At 41.4% G+C, this 12,948-nt stretch overlaps 1 protein-coding gene across 1 annotated transcript in view; it reads left to right on the top strand.

The window, feature by feature from the left end:
- The window catches only part of Sbf (SET domain binding factor), a 219,630-nt gene that overhangs the window by 74,926 nt on the left and 131,756 nt on the right, over window positions 1-12,948 (top strand). Inside the window, exons 4-6 of the mRNA XM_068392627.1 lie at window positions 7,191-7,331; window positions 8,614-8,727; window positions 8,942-9,047. Coding sequence (XP_068248728.1) covers window positions 7,191-7,331; window positions 8,614-8,727; window positions 8,942-9,047 — 361 coding nt within the window. The remainder of the gene's footprint in view (window positions 1-7,190; window positions 7,332-8,613; window positions 8,728-8,941; window positions 9,048-12,948) is intronic.

Genomic DNA, 12,948 nt, shown 5'->3' with positions numbered 1-12,948 from the left:
AGGTGGCAACATCTCGGGGCCGATGCTTGGACGATCTCGGTGATCGGCCAAGGTTATCGCGTCCCGTTCACGTCATCTCAACCTCCCCTGACAGCGAATCCAGTGTCGTTGAGCTCCTATGCCATGGGATCGGCAAAGGGGCTGGCCCTTCAGGCCGAAGTCAAGACCATGTTCGAGAAGGGTGCTCTCCAGGAGGTCGTGGACGGCTCTCCAGGCTTCTTCAGTCGACTCTTTCTTGTAAAGAAGGCTACTGGAGACTGGAGACCCGTCATCGATCTCTCGGCTCTGAACAGGTTTGTCAAACAAACCCGGTTCAGCATGGAGACAGCAGACACAGTCAGACTTGCGGTGAGACCACAAGACTTCATGTGTACACTGGATCTAAAGGATGCGTACTTCCAGATCCCAATCCATCCGTCTTCCAGGAAGTACCTGAGATTCTGCCTAGACAACAAGATCTACCAGTTCAAGGTGCTGTGTTTCGGTCTCTCCACAGCTCCTCAGGTGTTCACCAGAGTGTTCACCCTGATTTCGACTTGGGCGCACAGGAACGGCATTCGTCTCCTTCGTTACCTAGACGATTGGCTGATCCTAGCAGACTCGGAGTCGACCCTTCTTCGACACCGAGACAGGCTTCTAGATCTTTGCCAGGATCTGGGGATCGTGGTAAACCTCGAGAAGTCCTCTCTGCAGCCGTCCCAGCGACTGGTTTATCTAGGCATGCTAATAGACACCAATCTCCACAAAGCCTTTCCATCAGACGACCGGATAGCAAGGCTGAGGAGGGTGGCGGAACCTTTCCTCAGGCGAAAAGAACTCCCCGCCCAATCGTGGTTGCGTCTCTTGGGCCACCTATCCTCCCTGGCCCGTCTGGTTCCAAACAGCCGCCTCAGGATGAGATCCCTTCAATGGCGGCTCAAGTCCCGGTGGAATCAAGGATCCGATTCCCCGGACACTCTGATCCCAATGGGGTCTCTGGAACAGACGGACTTGCGGTGGTGGCTGGCCGACGAGAACCTGCGAAAGGGAGTGAGTCTTCTCGTCCTTCCCCCGGAATTGACTCTGTTTTCGGACGCGTCAAAAGAAGGGTGGGGGGCGCACGTTCTGAACCAGAGGGCCTCAGGCCTTTGGTCAGAATCAGAAAAGTGCCTACACATCAACCTGCTAGAATTGAAGGCCGTCTTTCTGGCCCTTCAACAGTTCCAACGGTTCCTGGCGGGTCACTCCGTGGTGGTGATGAGCGACAACACCACGGTAGTGGCTTATATCAACAAGCAGGGAGGCACTTTTTCGCAACAGCTATCCCATCTTGCAGTAGAGACTCTGAGGTGGACCGAAACCCACTCGATAACACTATCAGCTCGCTTCATTCCTGGCAAGAGGAATGTGCTCGCCGACAGTCTGAGCAGGGCTTCGCAGATAGTGAGTACCGAGTGGTCTTTGGATCCTCAGATAGCCAACAAAGTCCTGACTTTGTGGGGTTCCCCGACGGTGGACTTGTTCGCGACAGCCTTGAACTTCAAGCTGCCCCTGTACTGCTCACCAGTCCCGGACCCCAAGGCACTCTGGCAAGATGCTTTCCAGCAACGGTGGGACAACATCGACGTGTACGCCTTCCCACCATTCTGTCTGATGAGAAGGGTGCTCAACAGGACCAGACTATCGGTCAACTGTTCCATGACTCTAGTAGCTCCGCTATGGCATCACGCGGAATGGTTTCCGGACCTTCTGCAACTCCTGACGGAACTCCCAAGGGAGCTTCCTCCACGACACGAGCTTCTCAGACAACCCCACTCCGGTGTCCCTCACAGGGCCGTAGCCTCGCTTCGACTTCACGCCTGGAGACTATCCAGCGTCTCCTCGCGGAGAGAGGCTTTTCGCAACAGGTTGCGGAGAGAATGTCTCGGCACCTGCGAAGGTCCTCTGAGGGAGTCTACCAAGCGAAGTGGAGAGTCTTTTGTGGTTGGTGTCGTGGAAGGGGTATCTCTCCACTCGATGCCACTATTCCAGCAATAGCGGACTTCCTTGTGTATCTGCGAGAAGAAATGCGCCTTTCTGTCTCGGCAGTGAAAGGCTATCGCTCAGCCTTAAGCTTGGCCTTCAGATTGAAGGGCGTGGATATTTCTTCATCGCTAGAACTCTCTTTACTCATACGTAGCTATGAGCTTACCTGCCCCCAGTCGGAAGTGAGACCCCCTCCTTGGAACGTGGTTCGAGTTCTCAGGTCTCTCAAGAGACCTCCCTTCGAGCCATTACGCCAGGCCTCCGATCGCCACCTGTCTTGGAAGACGGCTTTCCTACTCGCCTTGGCCTCGGCCAAGCGAGTTAGTGAACTTCATGGTCTCTCGTACGACATCGCCCATTCAAGGGGATGGGGGGAGGTAACGTTCAGGTTCGTCCCTGAGTTTGTGGCCAAGACTCAGAATCCTGGAGTGCCGGATCCTCGGTTCGACTCTTTCAGGATCGCGAGTCTCCGTTCTGTAACAAACGACCCAGACCAGCTGCTACTATGCCCAGTGAGGTGTCTGAGGTACTACTTGAAGAGAACGGCTGCAGTCCGTCCTCATGTGCGAGCTTTGTTTGTGAGCACAGGCAGGACAAAGAGGAGGGTCACAAGGAACACCATCTCTGCTTGGATTCGAAGGGTTATCCACCATGCCCTGAATCCTGACCCTCCTCCGTCACGTCGCCCTCGGGCCCACGATGTCAGGGGTATTGCTACATCCCTGGCCTTCAAGAGAAACTTCTCTGTGACGCAGGTACTTCAAGCGGGGGTCTGGAAGCGTCAAACGACCTTCACAGCCCACTACCTGCAAGACGTGACCCACAGGAGCCTCGATACGTTCTCTATCGGCCCTGTGGTGGCTGCACAACAGCTGGTCTAACCTCAGGCTCCTTTTTGGACAAGTAGCAGTAGGTTGAGGGCGTTGTTACCCGGTCTTAGTCTGTGTGAATGAAAGAGTATGTCTGACCCTTACTTCTTTCTTCATTCTCCCCTCTCTTGGGGAAGCAGCATCCTGGTCCTCGCATAGCTGACCTCGACCTCTGCAGGTAACCCATGCTTCTTTGTGCTCCTAGTATTAAGCTTAATACTGTTGCGTCTCCCATACCCTGACGAGGTGGTATGGGGAACGTCCTATCCTAGAATTCCTATCTGAAGGTCTCAAGGTCAACTTCATAGGACGAGTCACACTCTCCTCCTCACACTACTTATGTAGGCCACTCGTTCCTAGCGATGCTAGGAACCTGTGAGGTACAGGGGCTCCCTCTCTCTAGTGCTGCTCACTAAGGGATCGAGCCCCCGGGCAAGCCGAAGTCAGTAAGGCTGGGGACTTTCCACCCTTCCTAAGGGGTAAGTCACCCTTTGTAAATAGCGTGGTTTGTATTTCGGTTACGGAACAAATGACAAATTCGAAGATAATTTGTATTTTTCCTAACCATACAAACCTTAGCTATTTACACATATGTGCCCGCCATCCCTGACCCCCAAGTCAAGTCCTACCTCTAAGTGAAGTGAAGCAAGTCACCGGTGTGTGGAGGGGGGAGGGGTAGCAAGCTACCCTTCCCCACCCCCCGCTAACTAGCGCGGGGGTAATTAACCCTCGTTAAAAACTATTGGCTCGTCATTTCAGCTGCGCTAAAAGTAAACCCTTTGTAAATAGCTAAGGTTTGTATGGTTAGGAAAAATACAAATTATCTTCGAATTTGTCATTTTAACAGAACCTATTAAGCGTGCCTTTGACATGGATCTCGATGCGGACAAGTTTCATAAGATCACCCAGCCCTTTGCCTTGAATAGACTATCACCACCCACTTCTGAGATTTCTTGGTCTCTGGATGAGGTTCGAAGTTTTTGGTTAACAATTCTATCTTTTCTCTTGAAGAATGTTACAAAAAGCTATATTAATATCAGCTGGCAGCGTTTCGCAGGGAGTTCATTACAGTAATTCAGGTCGTCTTAATTTTTACTCCCTATTAAAGCTCCAAACGAAAAACCCCTTCAGAGACGAGACCCACTTTATTGCCAAGCTCTAAGAGTCAAGGAATATCAATTTAGCTAAGCCCGTAAGTAGAACTGCAGGGGAAACATTGGGTGAAGAAATGAATCACGCAGTTAAATGATCAGGTAGCTGTGTTTAGATAGTAACTACAAAGTGAATGGCGTGATTTTTTGTTGCATGTACAGTATACAGTAGGTCAGCAGTAGTCCTCAAGTTTTATAAAGTACAGTGATACCTCGGTACTCGACCATAATCCGTTCGAGATCCGTGTTCGACCTCCGATTTGTTCGAGTACCGAATTTTTTTTCCCCATAAGAAATAATGGTATATATTCTATTCCGTTCCCAAGCACTCGAACAGGCCCAAAATATTAATAAAACGTGTACCTAAACAACAATAATTATCTAAATGTGTATGAAATTGGTCAGAAAATCCTATAAAACAATTTTAAACCATTTACTGTACTAAAATAAAACAATTTTAAACCATTTTCTGTACTGTAGTGAACATACCTTTGAGCAGCGGTTCGATGGCATACAGGGATGGATGTGGAGAGGATGGAAGGGGGAGGTTACTGCTTGGAAGGAGAGTCCCCTTCCATGATGTGGCGGGGTAGTTCTCCTTCAGGAGTTGTTTCTCTCTCCAATGAAAGGGTGGGCAGATCTATTTCAGGGGTTTCTTCTCTTCTTTGTCTCTTCTTTGGAGGAGAAACAGGCTTTGATGTAGCAGCTTTCTTTTCTTTTGTGAAAAACTGGTCTATTGTTAATTGTTTCTTCCTCCTCTGCAGTATTCTTCGAAAATGATACATGACACTATCATTAAACATATGCACTGCCCGGTTTGCTACTGCAATTTCTGGGTGGTATTTTTCAGCAAAAGCCTGCACATCTGCCCACTTGGAACAAATTTCATTGATGAGAGAACTTGGAACATCCTCCCTTACCTCATCCTCTTCTGAAGATTCCTGCTCCACAATCAGATCCTGCTGCTGTTGTTGTTGCAGGTGCAACAATTCCTCCACAGTCAACTCGGTAGAATGGCTTTCTACAAGCTCATCAATATCATCCTTGTCGACCTCAAGCCCCAAACTCCTGCCCATGACAACAATTTCCTCAACGACATCAGTGTCATCAGAAATTACAGGGGTAGCAGTGCTTGGACCCGCCTCTGGTTGGAAACCTTCAAACTCCCTCTCTGTGACACATGATGGCCACAGCTTACGCCAGGCAGAGTTCAATGTCCTATAGGTCACACCTCGCCAAGCTTGGTCAATCATGTTAACAGAGTTGAGGATGCTGAAGTGTTCCTTCCAGAATTCCTTTAGGGTCAACTTCGTGTCACTGGTCACTTCAAAACACTTTCTGAAAAGGGCCTTGGTATAGAGTTTTTTGAAGTTTGAAATGACCTGTTGGTCCATGGGCTGGAGTATGGGAGTAGTATTGGGGGGCAAGAATTTGATTTTGATAAAGCTGTATTCTTCTTTCAAGTCATCCTCGAGACCTGGAGGATGTGCAGGAGCATTGTCCATAACCAGAAGACATTTCATTGGCAAGCTCTTTTCAATGAGGTAAGCCTTAACCTGGGGGGCAAACACTTCGTTTATCCACTCAGTAAAGAATTGTCTTGTGACCCAAGATTTAGTGTTCGAGCGCCACATAACTGGTAGTGCACTTTTACAAATATTATTTCGTTTGAACACCCGGGGGTTGTCCGAGTGGTACACTAACAAGGGTTTGATCTTGCAATCGCCACTTGCATTTGCACACAGCAACAATGTTAGCCTATCTTTCATTGGCTTGTGACCTGGCATCTTCGTCTCGTCCTTGGTAATGTACGTATTGGCTGGCATTTTCTTCCAAAATAACCCAGTCTCATCACAATTAAAGACTTGTTGTGCGATCAAATTTTGTTCATTTATGTACCGATCGAATTCCCCCACGTATTTATCGGCTGCAATTTGATCCGAACTAGCTGCCTCCCCATGCCTAGTAACACGATGAATACCTGTTCTATTACGAAACTTTTCAAACCAACCCCTGCTCGCTTTAAATGTAAATGAATCACTTTCACTGGTACTCGGACTTTTCTTCACTAATTCTTCATAGATATGCAACGCTTTTTCACAAATGAACGCTTCACTAACACTTTCCCCGGCCAACTGTTTTTCTTTAATAAATATTAAAAGCAACTTTTCCATCTCCTCAATCACTTGTGGCCTTTGCTTAGTTACCGCCGTAACTCCCGTTGCAACATTCGCCTTCTTAATCATTTCTTTATGCTTTAAAAACGTAGAAATGGTCGACTTCGCCATTCCGTATTCTACCGCTAAATCGGACACTCGTACACCATTCTCATATTTCGCTATAATTTCCTTCTTCAACTCGATCGTTGTTCGCACTGTTTTCCTCTTCTCCTTCCCCTTAACACTCATTACTTTCTTGGGACTCATTATGAAAGCTAAAAAAGCAATTAAAAGCACTGAAAATCACTAAATCACAACGAATGCTGATCGCGCGTTGTCTGAGTGACGCTCTCGAGAGAACTGATGCTTCCCGAACAAGCGAGAGTGGCCGAGATGGCGCGATCATCACAAAGCCCATGCGGTCGTCACGTGTTCGGCTGGTCGAGTACCGAATTTTTGGTCGAGCACCGCAGCAAAAATTTCTCGAAAATTTTGGTCGAACTCCGAATTGTTCGAGTATAGAGTCGTTCGACTACCGAGGTATCACTGTACTGTACATAGTCTCCAAGAACCATGGATAGAATATGGTTACCCACCTTGTTTTGTTACTCTCAGAGCAAGTGGTTTCTCAATGCTAGGAGAGTCAAATAGCTCATCTCATATAATCAAGGGTATCAAACTGTTTTTTTTTTTTGAGATTTTTAGTTATTAAAATTTATATGTAGGCATAATTGAAATATTTTCTGATATGAAAACCTTGATTATTCAGGATAATATACAGTAGTGTGCTTAAAGCTTTTAATTTTTGAAAGGTTGTGCTTTAGCAGAATTATTAAAGAATACAGTAATTGTAATTTTAAAATTTATTGTTTCACACTCATTTATCTCTGAATGTATTTATATTTGATGCAAATAGAAATTTAAAAAAATTGGTGTACCAGTATTATTAATGGCTTTGCATGTTATCAGAAGGTTTTCGGTAACTTGAATTTTTTCACTGCTTCTAGGAAGAAGATGGCTTGGAGCTTAGCAATGGTGGAGTGCGCGCCTTGGGCCACCCTGTCAACCTTATTACTCACCACTCGATTATGTATGCTCCAAAGTGCCTCGTTCTTATCTCCACCCTCGACTATTTTGAGACCTTTAGGGTAAGTATTGTTCAAAGTACCTGTCATCATTCAGCCCTTATTACATTTCCTTTGCCAATGAATTTCCATAAATCTACTGTAGGATTTTGGTACTGTAATATAATCTTTAAAAATCCCTGATTGTATGACCTTTAACCTGTTGTTTTAAGTAAATTATTGTATTGAATTTGCACCCAGGGTGCCATTTGGACATTGGTAGATTTATTTATACACTTGTTCAACTCCTGCAGATTATATTTATACTCATTAGTAAAATTACACACAGAAAGCTCATAGATTCAGTTTATCAAATGTGTCGCATAGTGTATGTACTGTACTGTATTTTAAGCTAACAGTGATTAATCATGAACAAATTAAATTTCTAAGATTTTTTTTTCTCATTTCTTTTTTTCCATGGTGAATACTGATTTTATGCAGTATTGTTAAAACAAAATTACATTACCATTTTTGTCATGCATTGGAGAATCACGTGTGAAATAGATTCAAACTGAAGTCATAACTGTAAAATTCCAATTAATGTGGATTGATTGACTGAGAGTTTTCTGGTATCCTGACATCTAAGGTAATTGACGTCGGATTAATGAGGAAGTGCAACGATAACAAATTCCTAGTCATTCAGTTTATATTCTGTTTTGCTCTTATTTATAATGTTATATTTTATTCTGAAGATTTATGTACATACATATACCAAGGCACTTCCCCCAATTTTGGGGGGGTAGCCGACATCAAACAAATGAAACAAAAGAGGGGACGTCTCCTCTCTACGCTCCTGAAGATTTGATTATAATTATTGAAAGTAGACTATAGATAATAATCTCATTTTTATGCAGCATCGATTATGAAATTTTATTTCCGTAATCATTTTATTCTTTTAATGTAGATTTTTCAAAGCCAGAACTTGTCAACCATATCTTTAATGTGAGAAGACACAAATTTATATATATGCATTTTTTCATTGAATCATATGGTATTACAAGTGTTCACATACAATATGTTGATACACTGTTCTTGTACGTAAGAAGAGGAATAAAAATGCTTGCAAGGCAGCCCAAAGCTGCTTTTACTATATTATTATTATTATTATTATTATTATTATTATTATTATTATCATCATTATTATTATTATTATTATTTTTATTTGCTAAGCTACAACTGTAGTTGGAGGATGCTTCTTAAACCACGTACTGCACAGTTTACTGTTAAAGCAGTGTCAGCAATTTGATCCATCACCAAATTTAGGTGAAGCCACTATGAAATATTGATCTGAAATATCTCTTTTCAGAATTGTATGGGTATTGTTTACACGGTGTATATGGAGGGGTTGGGTGTGAGCATGGAGACACTAATTGGCAACATGGTTGGTTATGTTCAAGTGCCACCTCCAGGAGGACCGCAGGTAAGAATGTTACATGCTCATGATTGAGGCATGGTTAGTCTTCTTATAGTTATTCATTTTCACATCTTATGTGGCAGTCTATTCAATATTTTCATGTGAACTGTGTATTAAAAAAATGGAAATTAAGATACATTTTTGTCTGGTATATACTGTATTGAACAGGTAATGATTTTTCTTCATTGGTGTTAATATTTTAATGTTGTTATATTTCCAGGTTCGGTTCAGTATAGGTGCAGGCGACAGACAAGCTCTTCAACCTCCTGCCTCTCCAACACTGCCTGTTACTGCTACCACCGTCCTTAGCCTCTTCAATCAATTAGGTAAACCTTTTAAGAAATTTTTGTATGAATGCTGCTATTATACACTAGAGAACTATGTGAATATTTAGGTTGCAGTTCTTATGTTTTTTACTTTAAAAAATGATGGGCATTACTAATAGGAAATATTTATCTAAGACATAGAAATGATATTTTGAAATATTTGAGAAAATTTCCCAAGATCTGTGAAATGCAAGTAAATGATACAGGAATTTGGAAATTTATGTAGAAAATAAGGGGAAGATTTAAATGGGTTTACACATTTTCAAGTAATTATTTATGGTATTGATATAATTTGGTGTGATTTAGATATCACTTTGCATGGCTGGTGTCTTGGGTGGCAGGCAGAGGTGGAGAGTGATGCAGCTCATCTCACTATAGGGAATGCTTCATGTGGGGTTTGATCATGTATGCCAATGTAGAAATAAAATAAAATAGCCCTTACTCAATCACAAATAAAGACGAAATCGCAAGTGTCTCAGTTGTGGGAGTAGTGAGATGTGAAGGTAGCTACGTCTATAAGCTGGGGTTGTGGGTGGGGGTGTCAGGCAGTAGCGGTGATGAGAACTGAGGAAGGAAGGGGACTAAATGGAATATGGTATATGAAGAAATCCTATATTGGATACGTAATTTGGAGGGTCACATGATATGGGAGAGCCCCTATGATGATAAACTAATGGTCACAAAAATCTGCGTTGTCACAAAAGTATACAACTTATGTACAGCTTAAAAGAATTATGAAACTATTGTGCTGCTTGGCATGAACTCTGTCAAAAAGAAGGATCCTGTGAATTTCAGATATTGAAACAACTTTTTGATGTCAAGAATTCCAAGAATAAAAGCAATAACTTTACCAATAGTATGTAGAATAGGAAGCACAGGAAATTCATTTAGATATAGGTCTGATTTTAAAGAGTGGGAATAAGCTATTTGCAAAGGGTACAATAAGACCAGTTTGTTATTGTTGTGAGGGATTTAGAAATAAAAACAAATTTGTTTCTTTGCCTCAACCTTTAATTATTTATTTAGGGATAAGTGAGGATAGTTATGTAATTTTCAGTTTGGACATTGCATAAATTATTGTGAAGATAGCGAAGAAAGTTTAGTGGTAGTTTTAGCAATGGTGATCCTTTATGCAAGAAGTTTGTTAACTTTGATAAAGAGTTAATTTTGCTCAGGATTGATATACAATACCTACAAGAGTGGTTTAAGTTATGTACACCTCCCTTCAGCACTTTCACCTCCCAAAGAATGTGAACTTTACCTAAGACAGAATTTCTGTGGGTTTTTGCACGATGATAAGAAAAGGCTATTGTTGACGCTTCATTGGGAAGGGCATACCAAATGCAAACTTTATAACCATTTGCTTTAATAGTAAGATGTCAGTGTATCTAGGGAGGCTTGAATATATACCATGGTGGTCTTCAAGTTCTTAATTGTAGGGTTCTCTGAAAACCTGTTTATCAAGTAAGGAATACCCATCTTCCACCCCTTGAACAATCTTTTATGTCCTTCTCTTATAATGGTAAGAGGAAGCAGAAATTCAGTAGGCAGGAAGGATCATGGATGTAGAAGTAAGGTAATATGCGAATGATGGGTTTTTATGTATTAATGAAGTAGTGAAAAAATTTGCAAGCTTGGTTTGGTTTCTTTCTTTTCAAACCAGTAATTTACCCAAAGATTCCAAGGTGTTAAAGGTTACTTTTAATTCACTCGTAGATTACAGATACCTCTGGATTTTTCCTGAATGACAAATAGTGATGCAGGGGCAGACATTCATGGCATGTCAATTTTTGCAAGTGCAATTTGAAAGATTGTAGCACAGCAGGTAGTACTGCTACACGTACAAACTTCCCTTAGCATAGCAAGTAGTTCTGCTATGATTTTGAAAATTTCTTACATATCACCTTGTACAGTTGCATATGCTCACATTCCTGTCATGTCAGTGTTTGGAAGAGGAAGAATTGAACCCCAAACAAGTACTATAGCTAGTGGGATAATTTATACTTGGTCAACTTGTGCCATTGCAAATATGAATATTCCCGGCACTTTAATACTGTTAGTAATATGAATGGTTAGGGTATATCTACCCATTCAATTACTACTAAAGAGGGTGGTAAATATGGTAGAAAATCAAATGTTAGTTAGTGAACATGCATTACTCTAGCTCATGCTAGTCTCTCCCAAACCTTAGTATAGCTTTGAAATTTACCTTTGTTGCCTTAGGCAAACACTCACAATCCTTAAATGCAAGAACTGTATAGAGCTGTAGTAGTTATACATTCCAATGCATATTTATTCCTATGAAATTCCTCAGATGTTGATATTGCTTCTAATCCAGAAGCTCGGTTTATTGACGTTTACTCCCAAAAATTTTTACCAATTTTCACATTTTATTTCCTTTAAAAAATACTTGCCCCAGCAAAGTAATGAAATAATCTAGCTGTTAATGATAAGTAGCATGCTAGGAGAGGCCATTCTTCATTTTTCTCCATCATAGTGTTTTGTTTAGACATAAACTTCCAGGTACCGATATATTTAAACATGTTAGTATGGGCTGCCAGGAGTCAAATCTACTTCTCAGGATTAGGATGTTGTATGTTCAATTTTGAATTTTTGGGAAACTCACTTATAGATTTAATAGCTAAATGCATAATAATTTGCAAGCACGATCTTTCAAGGTGGGCGTTGGGAGCTTAGTTGATTCCTTCATTTGTTCCTTCATTCATTGTTTTAAGAAGTCTGTTCCAGTTTCTTTCTTGCCTCTCCTTATTAGAGACAGTTGCAAGTATTTCATCTAGGAGTAGTGGTCTTTGTTCTGTAGATTTTCAGTACATTTTGTTCAAACCATGGGCATTGCAGCTAGTGCCCCTCGTTGACTGTGGGAGTTTAAAATCAATTTATCCTCTGTCTGGAAGGCAGTGTATTTTCTTGTTGAAGGTTTGACTCTGGAACTCTCCAAGTTTGGATCAAAATCTTTAACTCCTGAAGATTGAGATTCTAGATATTAGGAGTAAACGTACATCTCTTAATTTTCTGCTGAAAGGTTTTTTGGAAAGAATTTTATAGAGATAGTTCAATAATGTACCTTTACTAGTTTGGTGTTGAATGGACATTATCTTGAGTAATCTTAACTTTTTATCAAGGTTATTGGCTTCAAGGCCCTATAGTGGATGCTGTGGTCTTCTAACTTTTTTTTTTTTTACCAAAATTAAGTTATAGATTTCTTTTTCAGTATTTCAAATATAATTGAAAAAATAATTCAGAGCCCTATATTGCAAATGATTTAGGAGATGATTCCCATTAAACTAGGCCTATGAAGTCTAAAATTTGACTTGGGTATACATTTCAAATTTTTGTTGACCCCTGTCTTCCTTCACTGACAAACCCCTCCATCAGTGTGGGATTCAGCAGTATGAACACTAGGGATGGTTAATAGAAGTACATGAGATTTTGGATTTTTTAAAAATTTCTAAACTTGCCTTATGTTAATATACATCCTCACCCACCTCCCCAGTGACTTGTGATGTCAAGGAGTACATAATGATTTTGACTTTTAAAAGTTAAAGAATGGGAAACAATTAACATGCTACTTATCATTAACCATTAGATTATTTTATTTCTTTATTGGGGTCATGTATCTTTTGAAAGAAAAGAAAATGGGAAAATTTTTGGGGTAAATGATGAACTGAGCTTCTGCAGAAAAGCAAAATGAACATCAGGAGTGAGCATGGAAATAAAAGATTATATTGTTAAAATTCTATTTTCTTAAGCTAAATCAAATTTGCTGCTTATTATTCTGGTGCTTAAGAAGGATAGGCTACAGTACTATAAGGTAATGATAAATAAAAGGGTAATAGAGAAAAATATGTATGCAAATATGTTGACTAATGCAGTGATCCTT

The sequence above is a fragment of the Palaemon carinicauda genome, chromosome 1 (assembly GCF_036898095.1).
Source record: "Palaemon carinicauda isolate YSFRI2023 chromosome 1, ASM3689809v2, whole genome shotgun sequence".
In the NCBI taxonomy this organism is placed as follows: domain Eukaryota; kingdom Metazoa; phylum Arthropoda; class Malacostraca; order Decapoda; family Palaemonidae; genus Palaemon; species Palaemon carinicauda.
Note: the sequence above shows the minus strand (reverse complement) of the source record. Positions and strands in the feature narration are given on the sequence as shown.